Below are 15,354 nucleotides of genomic sequence, written 5' to 3' on the forward strand. Positions count from 1 at the left end.
GATGAGTTTTGACCCATTTTAAAATGTTTACAATGTCTAGCAGATTTCTTCCCTTGCTCCCATCCACGCAACCTCACCTTTGCAAGGCAGAAGCAGGCCAGCATTCTCACTCGGTAGAAACACTGTTCCTGTTCTAGTATATCAGTCAGTGCAAGCCGTGATGCTGGAGTAGGGAACTTTTCCAATGCCAGAATGGCTTCTTCTTGTGCAACCACATCTCTCTCATATCGAAGCTGATACTGCCACATGAAATCAGATTGTTCAAATTCTACCTTCCTCAGTACTGACATATCGGGGTCTATTCTTATCCAGAGCAAAGGGGAATCAGCACTAAGACAGATATGAAAAATGTTAATAGCTTACAACATTTCAAGACAGTAGAAATTCAAAAGATGTTCTAACTTCTTATGAGTTATTTTTGAAGTATTTAGATTCAAAGAACCATAAAAGAATCTAAGTTACAAGGGACTTTTGAAAGTCAACTTGTCTGATCTCCTGCTTCTAGGATGACAATTTTATAGCCTCCCAGGGCAATCAGTCCAAACCTTTAACACATCAAAGTAAATACAGTGTTTTAGTATACCTACAGATCTTAGTTCATGGTAAACTACTGTATAATTTCAATACACTTAATTCTACTTCTTCAGACACTACAACTTTCATAAGTAAGCAGCACTTTATCACCTTCTACTCTTTAAAACTTCAGAAAAAAAATCCAACGAAGAAAATCTGATACTAAACAACCATTTTTATATATACTATTTTTAATCAATAGATGTGAAAGTGCTTTACAAACACACACATGTTATGATGTTGAAAGCTGACAAGGGTAACCATGCAAATGCCAAGTCAAATGATGATAAAAGTGAAAGTATCAACAGACAGGATTGAAATTTTAGTCCTACAGATAAAATTACTCAGTTGTATTCCACCCAAACAAGCATTTTGTACTGTAGTATTCACACAGCATCATGACTGCAGAAGTAATTTGTGGCAGCAACAAGCACAAACTATATAATAAAGTCTCTTACTCAGTTTTCCACATAAAATTCTTAACAGCGATACAGGCATAGAATTACGAGAGAGTTTGGAACGACGAAAAGAGCATCATTATAAATATGATGCATATTTCCGTATACATTTGTAGAATACCTACAATTACTGTCAAGATAGCAGCTAAAGAAGAAAGGATAGTGAAAAGACGACTGCATACACAAATGTAGGAGAATAGAAAAGAACAAACATTATCATACATGCTTGGAGCAGAGGAGTCCAAACTGGACAAAAGAATGACAGTATTGCAGATTAGAAGGTCAGCAGGTAAACAAAGTGTAAGTGACTTGCATAAAATCATCTATCAGTTCAAACGTAGTTTTGAGAAGGTCATTAAAGTCTCAGCTTAGTGTAATGCAACAGCTACCTGAACATAACTCACCAGAACTACTCACAAATATTTATGCTAATTGCCCTTAAATACAAAGACTATTTATTCATGCCAGCTATCATATAGAAATGATAACAAGAACTTGCTCAATGAAAATATCACTTATAAAATTATTTCTTGTCATATTTTAGACGAGGTTAAATTTACGAGAATCTCCAACACTCCAAGGTGACAAGCAATCTATCTTTCAAAGAGACACCATTAGTTTTCAAGAGCAGATTATTTACTTCCCTCAGCCAGCAAACAAGGTACCAACACCTGCAGTATTTCTGAGAGCACCACTGGCTCCAACTCAAGGAGGGTAAAGCAGGTATTTACATTGAGCAAGAATTTGCTTCCAAAGAGCTGAACGGTTCCAACTGAAATTAATGCCAGTACGAATTTCAGTTTGAAGCATTTCATCACTTATTTTCAATCTAAAAGGATTCTTTCATAATTAAACACAGATTTTAGGAACTTGTCTGTCTTAGTGCCAGTTAAATGGTCTTCATCGACATCCAACAAAAATTGCTCCTAGTTTGTTTCAAGCAAATTCTTGTTTACATTTTATCTATAAAGTCAGCTGAAACGTATCATTAGAAGGCAAAGAAATGTGGTACGGTCTTGAAATTCGCCAGTCATATAACAAAGTACAACATTACTACCAAATCCTTCAAAATAGCATGCTTTAGACAAGGGGAACATGGCTCAGTCTTACACTGAGAAACTCCAACAAGCTAACTTACTCCATAGCAGAAAGGTCCATGTCCACCTCTTCTCCATTCATCAGTGGAATCTTTTTCTTCTTATTTCTATTAAAAAAGACAAAATAGAAAAAAAAACAAGTATTAATTACCATACTAGCAAAGGTATGTTTATAAATGGAGCTTAAGCCTGCAAAAGTACTCTCTATGTATTTCACAACACCGAAAAATAATGCTCTGTCCAGTAAAAAATAGTCACAAAGTTGAGCTATACATCAATTTTGTTCAAATAATAATCACCAATACTTTACATTGGTTTAAACCTGACTGTCATCATTTTTACCATTACACATAGGCACACAACTTTGAGAAGCAGAGTTCAAAGTAGTTATTAAAATCCATTAGGAAACACAGAGAATCTCTTTGGGAAGTATGTTACTTCTCTTGCTCATTAGGTTTAGTGAACAGCCCTGGCACTCTTAACAGAAAAGGAAAACTATGCAAGTGCTTCATTCATGTATCACTTGAGGTACACCTCTGGCCTATGTTTGTCTTCTCTCTAATTTGTCTTTCCCATTCAAAGGCATTTTGAATACTTTGATTAATTAGAGTCTTCATTCAACTCATTCTAAATAAACTCTTTATAAAACTTTTACAAAATTACTTATAATGAAGAACTGCATATAAAATGTAAGGTTTCTTGCTGTGCGTAAACAGTAGTAAATTCTATGGTCTCCCCTTACATCACAGGTAAATCTTATTCAGTAAGATTAAGAAAATACAAACACAAAATTAAAAAAGTATATAATTATAATCAAAGGCACTATGTTTTCACATATCTATACTAAAAATACTTGCAGTTTGTATTTTAGTTCTTACCTTCTGCTTTTAGAATGGCACGGTATATCATGTTTAAGACTGTTTTCTTCAATCTGCAATGTATGGTTGAATGATCCATCAAGTTCTTGCACTGTCACTTTAAGAGGACCCTTCAAGTTCACAAGATTTTGTTATTAACATTAAAATTATGCTTATTAATATATACATCATACTTGTATGTATAGGTAAAATATGGAAAATTGAACTTACCACGTATTTCTGTGTCCCAGGAGATGTGTAGTCTTGTTTTATTTCCAACTCCAATACATTCCGTTTTCTATTAAATGCAAAGCTACCATAAAATTTTACCACTCCACTCTGATCCCTAATAAGCAGTATAGGAATCCAAGTGCACAATGCAGTAGTTATAAACAAACTTAATTCTCGATGTTTCCATTCTTTACACTTGCTTTATGCTTCTTTATTCCTAGAATTTCCCATCCCAAGGATATCAGGAAATGAAACACTTATGTTCATTCATGAACTTTTTAAGATTTTTTTTCTTTAAACAGTTCCTTAATGTGCAATCATGTATCTTATAAAGAAAAACTGAAGTACAATGAAAATTATCTGGTAAGAAAAAAGTCATTATGAAAAGCTATACTGGACCCCACCACATCTAACGTCCTTGGCATGCTCTCAGAGAAAGTAATTGAGTAAAACTTCAGTAATTTCAATATGATTTGTTTTATTATTTCTGTTTTCTACCTATGTTATATTTAACTGAATTATTTTATTGCAGTTCTTCAAACTGGGTCATTGTGAGTATTCACATATGTGTGTGTGTATATACGTATGAGCTCACATATACATGACAGTATACAATATGACTGATAAAAAGAAATGATCTCACTCTGCATTTTTATCCCAGGCAACAATTTCTTCAAGTCAACTGTTCCTGTGAATAACTTTTTCATTCATTATTTGTATGACAGCCATTACTACATTTTATTTATAGTAAAACTAAAACACTAGAATGAAGTATTTTAGTCTAGCACATTCTCCCAAAAGTCTCTGACAATCTAAGACAAAAGGAGGGAAGGAAAACCTGCTCTTTCATGCCCTGTATTTAAGGGAGGAGCTTCCACATTCAAATTCTTATCATACATGCATTATTAACTTATCTCCCAAAATATGGTCATTTGGCTAGATACTTCAGACTAGTTCTGCTCATGGTGGCTGCCTTCATACAAGTCTGTGACTTTTATCATCAAGTACAGAGTAAGGCATTTTTAGGGGTTTCTTCAGCACAAACTCAGCATCAACATAGCATTTGTTAATAGCATAAGACAGTGCTAGTTAATAGTAGTAAGGTACCTTCCCAAACAATCAAAGACCTGCTGTGGACTTACAAGGTGGAAAAATCTGCTATCACAGGTGTAACAGTGTTTGAAGCATGGTCTGCAGGCTGCAACCACAGGATTAAACATATGCTACAGTTAACAGGATCAGCCTTGGGGCCAAAGTCCAGAGAAGCTGAAAAATCCCCAAATCTGAGATTTACAATTCTTCCTTGCTTACAGAATAGACATGGTTAAGGTTCACCCAGATCAGATAGTAATGTCGACATGTAGGTATAGTTGCAATGTGAATATATGTACATATAGAGCCCTTATATTCCTCAAGTGCTTGGCACCACTAAGTATGGAAATTAGAATAATGTGTATTTATACTTTATGAATACTTTTCATGCAGATAAAATACTAACTTTTCATATTACTCTATAAATATTAATTATACAGTGTTTTTTAGCCAGGTATTGAGATGCATGAACATTCTTAAGTCAGCTCGAATAAATAATGTCTAAATATAAATACCTACTTTTGTTTTCTGTTAGAACAGTAAGGTACGGTTTTGCTGCAGTCATGCATGATTCTAGCCTGCAGTCATGTTAATTAAAACTACCAATTAAACACGTTAAATGGAGCAAATTCAAATTTACCCTCAGATCAATCCAAAACAAGAAACCCTATTTCTTGACTAATATCATTGAAATTTGAAGAATCAACACACAGAGGTTTATTTTACCCGAAATGGTAATATTAACACAAGCTATTAAATGTTAGCATATTTTAAACTATCAATCTGCACTTAAGGTGACTTATTTAATGGTGATTTACTGGAAATCACATCTTAAAATGCACCAGACTATAGCATTTTCCATGTCAGACTTCAGCATATTTCTATGGGCAGTCTCCTCTGGAATCCCTTTAGTATAATTTGGCCCTAAATTCCAGCAGAGTTCTTGTGTTTCTTTCAAAGTAAAACCTAAAATCATGAAACTCCTTCTAACAAAGAACACACAAAAAAGCCAGTATACTCTAAATGACTACAAAAGGAGTGTGAACCTGTGGCTCATATATATATCTAATTCAAAGAATAATGTGCTTAACCATTTTAAGGAAACATATTTCACACTTTTATTCACGTTCCTTTAATAGTGCCAATTAAAAACCAAATTCATTCTCCATATTAACAATCCAGACCAAGAATAAAAAGGATACACCCATTGCTTTATTAAAGGCTGGATGTCTTTGCCAGAGACATTTGAGATAGATTTCAAAAACCCAGATGTGGAAACCAACATCTGACTCCACATGTGTGACTGGAACTTCTGAGATGAAGCAGTGCTGGCCAGACTCAACAACTTGTTGAAAACCTAAAATGATAAAAAGTTATTATTTTTACTAAATACTTCAATATATAAAATAAGCTTTTCTGTTTAGTTGCAGCTGAATCGCAACTAAAGGCCAATAGACTCATTCTCTGATAACTGGCCTCAAAAAAAAGTTTTTCAAAATCAAGACATTTCAGAAAATTATTTGCTTGACCATATCAGAAATTGCGATTTGCAGACACAAATGTATTTTACTTAAGGCAAACCATCCACGATGCTGAGAAAGCTCTGAAACCCCAGCTTCTTAACATGAGAAATGTTTAATGGCAACAAAATTAAACCAAAAATGTCTTCTTTGCTTATCACTGCTACAGGTACAACTTACCATGCAGCTTTTTAACAGAGCTGAATTCAAAGTGAAATACAGAAACACCTTTTGGCATCCATTTTCTACTCTATACTTCAAAACCATGTAATTTGTGAGGTTAGTCACTGCAAGCAGGTGTGGCCTTCATTGCCCAAGTTATAATGCAGAGGGTAAGGGCTGCATTTTTAACCAATTCTTTCCACCTGCGCTTTTTCAAAGAACTAACTTCCCCAAAGTTACGTACACATATACACACACAAAATCCATTAAAGACCATCAGCTTTCAAAAATTATCTACAGTAAAACAGATCACTGACTATATCTGCTTTTTAGAAATAAAACAGTCATCAGGTTCTCTGCTTTGCTAGTCCTTTTTAAAAATTGCAACCAATAACTAAAAATTATGTAAGGAAATCTTCAAAAAAGGTGCATCTGCTGTATTTTCAACCTGACAACTGCTTATAACAGCTCTAGCACAAACACACACATGTCTTCCTTTAAAAAAATCAAAACAAACAGACAAAACACCCCCGAAAACCTGAAGTTGACAGGAAAAGGTATCACTCAGTTTCTAACTGAGTGTCTGTTTACAGCACCCTATCTTTTTTAAGGCATGTCACAAAACATACTTTGTAAAGAAGAAAAACTACAACTCTGCAGAAGTTTAGCATTTCAGAATAAAATTACAATCTTCTATTCAACTGTTTCTTCTAATATAAAGATCTATGCTCCCTCTAGCATTGAAACTTTTACATAGTGGAGAAAGCAGAAGCTCGATTTTCATTACTATCATTATTTATAATTTGATTAGATTAACTCACAGCAACACCAGTTAGGGTCAGTAAAACAGGTCCTCAGTGTTAACAACTGATCACAATAACCCAAAGCAATGAAATACTTTAACAGTAAAGAGAATATGCAATATATAAAAAGTATTACAAGTTATGTATAATAGCTAACCTTAGCCTAACACAAATGACCTACATTTTATATTTGTTCTATCCTGCTAAAATTGAAAATACAAATGGAATCCTACAATGACCTGTTTTGTTCTTCCTCAAACTCAATTTAATGAATAGAAATGCAGCTAAAGACAAAAACTTGTCTATATTCCACACAACCATCTAAATACCTACCTGTAACATGAACTCCATGCTAATCCTGTTCTCAATCAGTCTCATAACAAGATGCGCTTTACACTGGAACATAGTGTAATATTCCCAGGACAGTGTATGAGGGTGTTTGATAGAAAAATGCAAATGTGATGCAGGGCTGAAAAATAAAAAGACTCGGCTCTCTATTTGGCTTTTAATGGAATGAAATCAAAAATATATCTTAGCAATCAAGATTATAGCTGCATCAACAATTATTTAGGATCTCTTCTACTGCTCTAAAGTTACAAATGATGACCTGCTTAAAATGACTGCACACTTGTACAGAAAGGTGACATGGGTGTATGTACCTGGCATACAGCAAGTATTGTACAGAGAATAATGACAGGTAATACATGCTACGTATTACTTTTAAAGATAGTGGTAGCAGTAGCAACCAGAGCAAGGAATCTGTGACTTGAGTCTGGAAATTACTCAGGAATTGACACTCCCCCTGCTCCACTTCCATTTAAAAGTGACTGTAAATAGTGAATATTTTATTTTTAAATAAATAATTGTTGCAATTAAAGAAAAGTAAGAGTTTTAAAATTCACAGCAGACTTTCATGTGATGAGCCAAACGAATTGCTTCATTTTTTTAGTCAGCAACTTTATGCTTTCAATACTTTGGCAAACTGATGTCTTCTAAATCAGGTAACATGCCAAGGAAGACTAGGCAGAGCATCATGTTACAGTTGCCACACTGTTTCCATAACTTGAACTATCTGTGGTGCTCCTTCACACATATCCCTCATGTCCATAAGCAAAATATTTTAAATGGTTTCAGTTCATTCCATATCAGAAGACAAACAAATGGTGAAATACTGAAAGTTATAAAAACAGAACTGATGCCTGGATAGCCTTAGTGGCTGTAGAGCAATAAAACACCAAGAGCCTTGATTTTGATGAGCTTTAAAATTAATTTTCTCCACCCAGTTTCACATTTCAGAACACAAGCATTCTGACCTATATCCCAGTTTCAAAGTAGAAAAGTAGCTGTGATACTCTAATTATCGAGAAAAATAAGACCTTTTTGCCCCCTTTCAGTTATTTGAGAAGTAGAGATAATTAGAAATCTGACTTTATTTTATTGATGAACCAAGTCTGTGGCAACTGTATTTTGCTGTGCTATGTTGTTTCTTTTAGTTCTTTCCACAGGACATTTGAGTTTTCCACGAATGAATTAACAAACATCTGAAGGAACTGGACCCACACCATGTCAAGCCAACTTCTTAAGAAGCGGGAATCCAGACTTATTTTATGCCAGTTGGTGGAGAATCACAAATTGGCCATTGCGACATAGAAAACGCAGCTGCTTAAAATTTCTGGGCTCAAAATTGGATTCTTCCCCTGTGATTCTTGCTTATGGATAACCTAACTAAACCATTTCCAGACAGATCAGACACCTGATTTGTCCAAAGACTTTAGAAGAAGACACTGCAAGACATAATGAAATAATTCACGAATTGTAACGACCAAAGATAAGCGCTATAAGCCTCATCTTTCATGCCAGCTATCTCAGGAAGAGACTGAGTTCTCTGAGTTCCAGAACCTTCAAAGACCTATTAAACAAACCATTTTAACTTTGATCAATCTTTCCATGCAGTTCAAAGATGTATGCCAGCAACAAGTGTTCTACCAGGACAGGATCAGCACTTATTTCCTTATCTGTAGCTCTTTAGATTTCAGGAGATGGCAAGAACCAAGGCAGTTGCAACACCTTAATATTTTTTTTTCCATCCTTATATTTACTGGGAGACTCCCTTCACTTTAAGCATGAATGTCTGTTTAAACAGCTTAAAAAGATACAGAAAAGTATTTCTAAATTTAAGGAAGTACCAGCCTTCTTAGGATTAATAAGTATATAACTAAGAAGGTACTTAGGTTTACTACTTGCTGTTTCTAGTTGATAGGCAATTGCTAAAGTTCTCCTTATCAAAACTGTCCTGTTATTTTGGATACTTCTCTATTCGGAGGTAGGGAAGGGTTAGCAACCAAGACAGAATTTAAATGCAAGAGGAAACTGAGGTTGTGGCTCAGACATTATAATTTAGTCTCAGTATAAAAACTATTTATCCAGCTTCAAATTATACAGTTGATTGACTTCGGTAAAATTCTTTTCTTGAAAATTACAAGCAAGCCAGGACCCACATTCTTGGCCTTCTTAAATTTACTAAGTGTTGATTGATTTTGGTACTGGTTACATTATTTAACTGCAAATCAAAATTGAGATAAGTTTGCATTTGACAGTTACGTTTTGTAGTTCATTCAAGATTAATACATTTCTTCTGATTATATTTTTCTTCAATCATTATACTTCTAAAACTTCTATTGAATTCGCACCAAATGAGAACTAAAATTAGCAATATTGACCTAGCACCTTTGTCAAAGTGAAAAGTGAACTAGCTCTTCCATGGAAATTGATGATGCTCCTGTTCTTGAACACACTCTGGTCATTCAACATAAACCTGTCAATATGCTTCTTCCATTTGAAATATATCTGTATCAATTTCTTGAGGTTTTTAATTTTTACAACAGGGCGGTACCAGCACAATCAAAGACTGAAGAGAACCAAAATCTGAGACAGGAGAACACAAAATTAAGACATAATAGACAAAGCTTTGTTTTGAAGCTTTCATCCCTGCAGCAGTTAACCTGCAGTATCCTTTCTTTCACTCTCCCAAGCTTTGGGATTTTTTCTTTTAAAATAAGTGCTCTGGAGAGCAGTGTTCGTGTTCACCAGATATAAACAGGAAGAATCTCTGAGACCTGTATTTTGCACAGAAATTAATTCATGTGTCTGAAATAATTTTTTCCTCAGTGATTTCTGTCCATATTCTACTTCTAGTTTAGTTGAAAAATGACATTCTTAATTAACCCAATTTTTTCTTCATATTATTATTAATTGGGACTGCTGTAATGCAAATATGCTTGGCAGGAAACCATACCATAACAAGCAGAACAAAGAAATGCAAAAAATATATTGGAGAGAAATGTTCTAGACACCATTATGAAAATACCTCCCCTAAATGCAAATCGTTTCCCATAGTCAGGAACATGTACTTCATCTACATACAAGGGAACTTTGCAATCTACAAGAAACAGCAAGTTGTAATTTATATTTAAGTGATGTTATGATTATTACTTACAAGCTATAATATAATGAAGTAGTGAAATAGCTGTAGAAACAGTGTCTAACAGTGATCTATCACATAGAGGAAATATACATTTAAGAAAATTAGAACAGGATTTTGTCAATTATTTGTGCCTCATTTAGAATAAATACAATAAAACTAATAAAATTGCAGTTACAAAGAGACTTTTATCTTAGTGAATTTACTTTTTTAAACATGTGCCCTTTTAATCTAGTTTCACCTGATCCTATTAATGTGAATTTAGTTTCTCTGTATAGGGGAGCATGTTGCCAAACCATAATGCTGCCAATTAAAAAGTCTGCCAAGACCTAATTCAGCATCCTAAATTTTCCTTAAAAAAGGACGTCATCACCAACAGGATGCCCTAAAATGACTGCTGCTAGCTTTAACTGCTTTTCAGAGGTATATGGAACAAAAGCATCTAGGTACCTGGTCTGCTTTACTACTTGAAAGAACAGGAGAGTGAACTAAATCAAAATCCATCATGAGCAGACAAGCAAAACTGAGTAACAGCTTGGCATACATACACATACACAAGCTGCATCTGTGATTGTGAGCATCCAGAAAATACGGTAGTTGTTGAGGATTCACCTGGCTGGGAAACTAGCCAATATGTCTTATTCTTGATTTCAGAAAAGTCTTTCTTCTTCTTCATCTCTCAAAAAAAGATCACTACTTAAATTTTAAATGGGTTATTTGTATATTTCATTCAGTTCCAAATCCAGAGTTTTAATTTTAAATTAACAAAATCTGGATTTGCACACACTCAAATGCAAGAGAACCACTGCTGCAGACAATTTCAGTTGTATTTTCATAACACAGGGGCTTCTGCTGCAGTAAAGTCTTTAAAAAAATCACATATTCTCCCACTCCACCTGCACAACCTCAACCTCAGTTTTACACATGCTGCTCATGAGTTTCCAAAGAGCAACTCTTTGTGAGGCTGTGTCATAACTAGATTAATTTATCCAAGAAAACTAAAAAACAGGAAAAGGTTGTCATTGAAACCTGGATCAACTTACTGATCTGACTTCTAGTAATACTTTTCTACCTCCAGTGGTGAGCACTACTCAGTGGGTGGTACAGCAGTATCACGAAAGAGGTAAGGGGAAAACTCCTAAGCTAGCAATACCGAAGCTACAGTTATTGGGAAAATACAAACCTAGGCAGTTCACAGTTACCAATGGTACTTCACAGATGACTGATCTAATACTTTTTTTTTTTCCCAATTGATTAAGAAATCTCAGTATAAGATTGCAAGGTGGTAAATGAGAGTGGAAACAAAAAAGAGCAAAGAAAAACTGATGATACTGTAAAAAGCCTAAAGATTACTAACCACTCCAGAAATAGCTCAGGTCAAAATTCTGGCTCTGTATTCTCTCTCATTCCCTTATTAAAAACTAGTTTCATAACAGCATTAAAAACATTTATTACACTTAATCCCCTTCAAGATTTAAAGTGAAAGAAAAATAAAGCAACAGTGATACAATATACTCAAGATGTACTTTACGAGACTGGTAATACACACCTTGGGAAGCTGAAGATCTTCAGCCTTTGGCCTTGTGCTACACAACACACCCAAGGCGTATATTAATGGCCCCATAAAAACATACCCTGTAATGACTTGCAGCTTAAATAAACATACTTGTCTTTCTCTTTTCCTCCTCCGAATATCGGATGCAGTAAAACTCCACCAGTCTTCAGTTCATATGCCACTATTTGATCTAACTCCTAAAAAGTACAACATACGTAAGCAAGAGTAATTTTGAAAAGTAGAGAACTTATTTAAAGAAGATAGGAAAGCTTTTGATATCATTGTTCAAGCCATATCTTCTAATTAAACCTGTTTACAAACATAAAGAGCATTTTAAAATCAGGGATGTTCCTCAGCATGGCAAACAATAATAAAACAGTAGAAATTAGTAGCTGATACTTGTTCTGGGTCTGGATTGTGGTTCAACCCACAACAATATTTAAACTACAATATAATTAAAGAGTATTATTGTTCAATAAATAAGCTGTCTCTGGCCAAAAGAAATTAAGGTGATCACCATGTCCTTGCAGTGTAAAGTAATGCGGGGTACACCCACACAATAGACTGCAGCATATAGAAGCCCACCTTGATCCAGGCCTAAGCCCGAGCCCAAGCCAGCTCTGAACTGGAACATGAGGCTGAATTCGTGTGGTGCTGTGCCCATGTTAACAAGCACACTTCAAGGCAGGACGTTTGCATGGGCTCACTATCACGCAACAGTCAACTAACACCCAACAGGCTTTTGAATCAAATCAGGTCAGCGTGAGCACAGGAAGAGTGAATTGATGTCTGTCTGTCTGTCTGCAACCCAATGTTTCTCAAGGAACTTCCAAATGTTGATATATATTGATATTTATTGATTCGTATCAACTTACACACTTTCATATATTGGTAATATGTTCAATGCAGTAAGGGCAGAATTGGAGGCTGTGACAGTAGCACCTCTTAGTTCTATGTGGAACCACTTATTAGCTAACTCATAGGGAAGAACATGAGCAAGTAATATCCAGAAGCACCTTCTGCTGCACACAGCAGTGAACTCTCAAGACAGACCTTCATCCAGCTCTGCTGTTCCCTACAGCACTCACACCTTTAGCACAGACAGCACACGACTGGTGAGCTGAATGTGCATTAGGCAAATGAGGAGATGGTATTGGGTCCCCATGTGAGTACAGAATGTAGATGGAGCCCCATGGGGTTAGGAATCTAGTTTTCGGAATAGGAAGAGTAAGAGAATGTGATGAGAGGAAGAAGATACACATCCTTCTGTGAATGAATGTCACTGGCAAAGAACGAAGAGTCACTGCCGCTATCACTAGGAAGTACCTGTCTCAGAGCATTACATTTGGAAATGTACGGTATAGACAGAAAATTATTTTCCAAGAAAAGAAATCCCTCCAACAGGGATTTTTTACTGTGTATTTCCTTCAGTACTTAAATGATACTAAAAGATATCTGATCCGCTGTTGATCGAAGCTAACACTGGAGCCCTTCTGAGCTATATGGATGGCCATCATAGTATAACACAGTCACCAAATATATCTCCTTATGAATCCCATATTCTATTCTAAGTGTTAAAAAAGTACAATCTTTTTTGACTTTTTCTTCCTGTTTTTGTGCAAAAGCCCAAACAAAAAGGAGAAAACTAACTGCACAGAAAGACAATGAAAATTAGTATTCATAAGGCAGTCACAGAAACATATTTGGGTTAGTATGTTTGGTGTTTTTCCTTGCAGCAAGTGGTAAAAATATTTAAGCTCCAAGTTTTGTCACTACTAAATATCTCTTTAGATTGCAATGCAAAACTAGATTATATTCTAGTTTTATATTGCATCTTCTTTGATGTAAAATGTCCGAAAGATGTAGAAAATACTAATGCTACTAACTATATGTTACCTGCTTAATCCAGTGGCGATACTCATTAACACCAAAGGTTTTTTTCATCCAAAGGCCATATATATAGCCAGAGATTCCCTTTAGCACCCATTCATCTGACCTATAATAAGAAAGAAGCATGAATTGTAGCACTTCAGAAGGTATTTTTTAAGGGATGATATTTTTGACCAGCTGAAAATAGCCACAAATTTCAGCAGGTTATGTAACTTCTCTAAGTCAATAGGAGTCTGATGAGCTGTGAACCAATTTATGTAACTTGGCACCTGGATGGGACCGATGAAACTGAAAAGCCAGTGAAAACTCAACTTTTACCACCGAAGTCCAGATTAAAATATAAAAATCAAACTATTTTAGCTGAAACAGTAACAATAAAACAGTGGAAATGGACACTAAAGTTAAAACAACTGCTCATCTATATGATCTTAATTTCTTGATAAACATCTCAATGCAATGCAGAAGATCTGGACAGCAAGTAGTCAAAACACCTATCTCAATTTGGTGGACACCCATTTAAACACCTCTTCTGAGAGTTATGTTCTAAGAGGTAAAAATACAGGGAAAAACTACACAATGATCATGAACTAGAATTCTAAACATAAAAATAACATACAGGGTATGAAGAATTGAATAAAGACATAAAAAAGGGAGTTGTTATGAGGGAGTAAAAAATTGTCTTCACCATGGAAGTAGGCTAGAAATAAGGAAGAGAGCAAGAGAAACTATAATAGTACAAACATCAATTTAAAAACCTGTTGATTTCTTTTTTTAAGCCAAGGATAGTCTGGGACATACACTTTCGCTATGAAAAAAGTAATGTGCTCCTTGTCCCTGATATATAAAGTGTATGCAAAAGGCTTTAAAATAAATACTGATCAGAACTGCAAGAGCCAGTTGGGGGAGATTTTCTGAGAAAGAGAGTTACAGGCAGCTTACCACCCCAATGAACTTGCCCATTTGACACTAGTTTCTGTGTTCCCCCCCTGAACTTCTTCATAATTTATTAGTTCTGTGCTCCACAAGTATTTCCTATGCAGGCTATACATTTTCACCCAAAATATCTGATAGAAATTTACTGATGATACTAAAGAGTCTTCCTTCTAAAATTTTGATGTGCCAAAGCATACTACAACATTCAGTAGCAGTAATTTCTAAGAGAAGACATGGATTTTCATTCACTGAGCTGTTTTTATTATTTTTCTTTTTTTTTTTTTTTCTTTCTTCTACAGTTAGTTTCACTTACTCTTCTGATAAAGTGCAACATGCAAATTAAAATTTGAGTTTCCTCGATTTTCCCCATTTTCTAAAGAGTACAATGGTAAAATACTTACCAGGACATTCTGGATATAAAACATCCAAAGAACTGCTGGGCCAGGGCCTGTGCTAAGCACCTCCTTGTCAGTGGAGTTTCATCTATAATCATTGCGCTGTGTAAGAGATTTGTGCTGGACCCCCATAAAAAGAAAACAACGCAATATGAGCACCAGCTCCAAAGAAACAAAACAGAGATCTTGCTTTAAAAGCCAAAACAAATAAAATAATTCCTTCACTGGTTTTCCAATGAAATAGTAACATCTTTTTTTTAATACTCTTAATCCAGGCAGATCTCCTGCTATTATCATCTAAAAACAA

At 35.0% G+C, this 15,354-nt stretch overlaps 1 protein-coding gene across 1 annotated transcript in view; it reads right to left on the reverse strand.

The window, feature by feature from the left end:
• The window catches only part of TAF2 (TAF2 RNA polymerase II, TATA box binding protein (TBP)-associated factor, 150kDa), a 63,736-nt gene that overhangs the window by 32,089 nt on the left and 16,293 nt on the right, over positions 1-15,354 (reverse strand). The window contains exons 8-16 of the mRNA XM_009706598.1: positions 15,054-15,167; positions 13,726-13,825; positions 11,941-12,026; positions 7,127-7,262; positions 5,511-5,665; positions 3,217-3,331; positions 3,007-3,116; positions 2,170-2,235; positions 78-330 (exon numbers count right to left, since the gene is read on the reverse strand). Coding sequence (XP_009704900.1) covers positions 78-330; positions 2,170-2,235; positions 3,007-3,116; positions 3,217-3,331; positions 5,511-5,665; positions 7,127-7,262; positions 11,941-12,026; positions 13,726-13,825; positions 15,054-15,167 — 1,135 coding nt within the window. The remainder of the gene's footprint in view (positions 1-77; positions 331-2,169; positions 2,236-3,006; positions 3,117-3,216; positions 3,332-5,510; positions 5,666-7,126; positions 7,263-11,940; positions 12,027-13,725; positions 13,826-15,053; positions 15,168-15,354) is intronic.

Source organism: Cariama cristata, unplaced genomic scaffold (assembly GCF_000690535.1).
Source record: "Cariama cristata isolate BGI_N322 unplaced genomic scaffold, ASM69053v1 scaffold14868, whole genome shotgun sequence".
Lineage (NCBI taxonomy): Eukaryota > Metazoa > Chordata > Aves > Cariamiformes > Cariamidae > Cariama > Cariama cristata.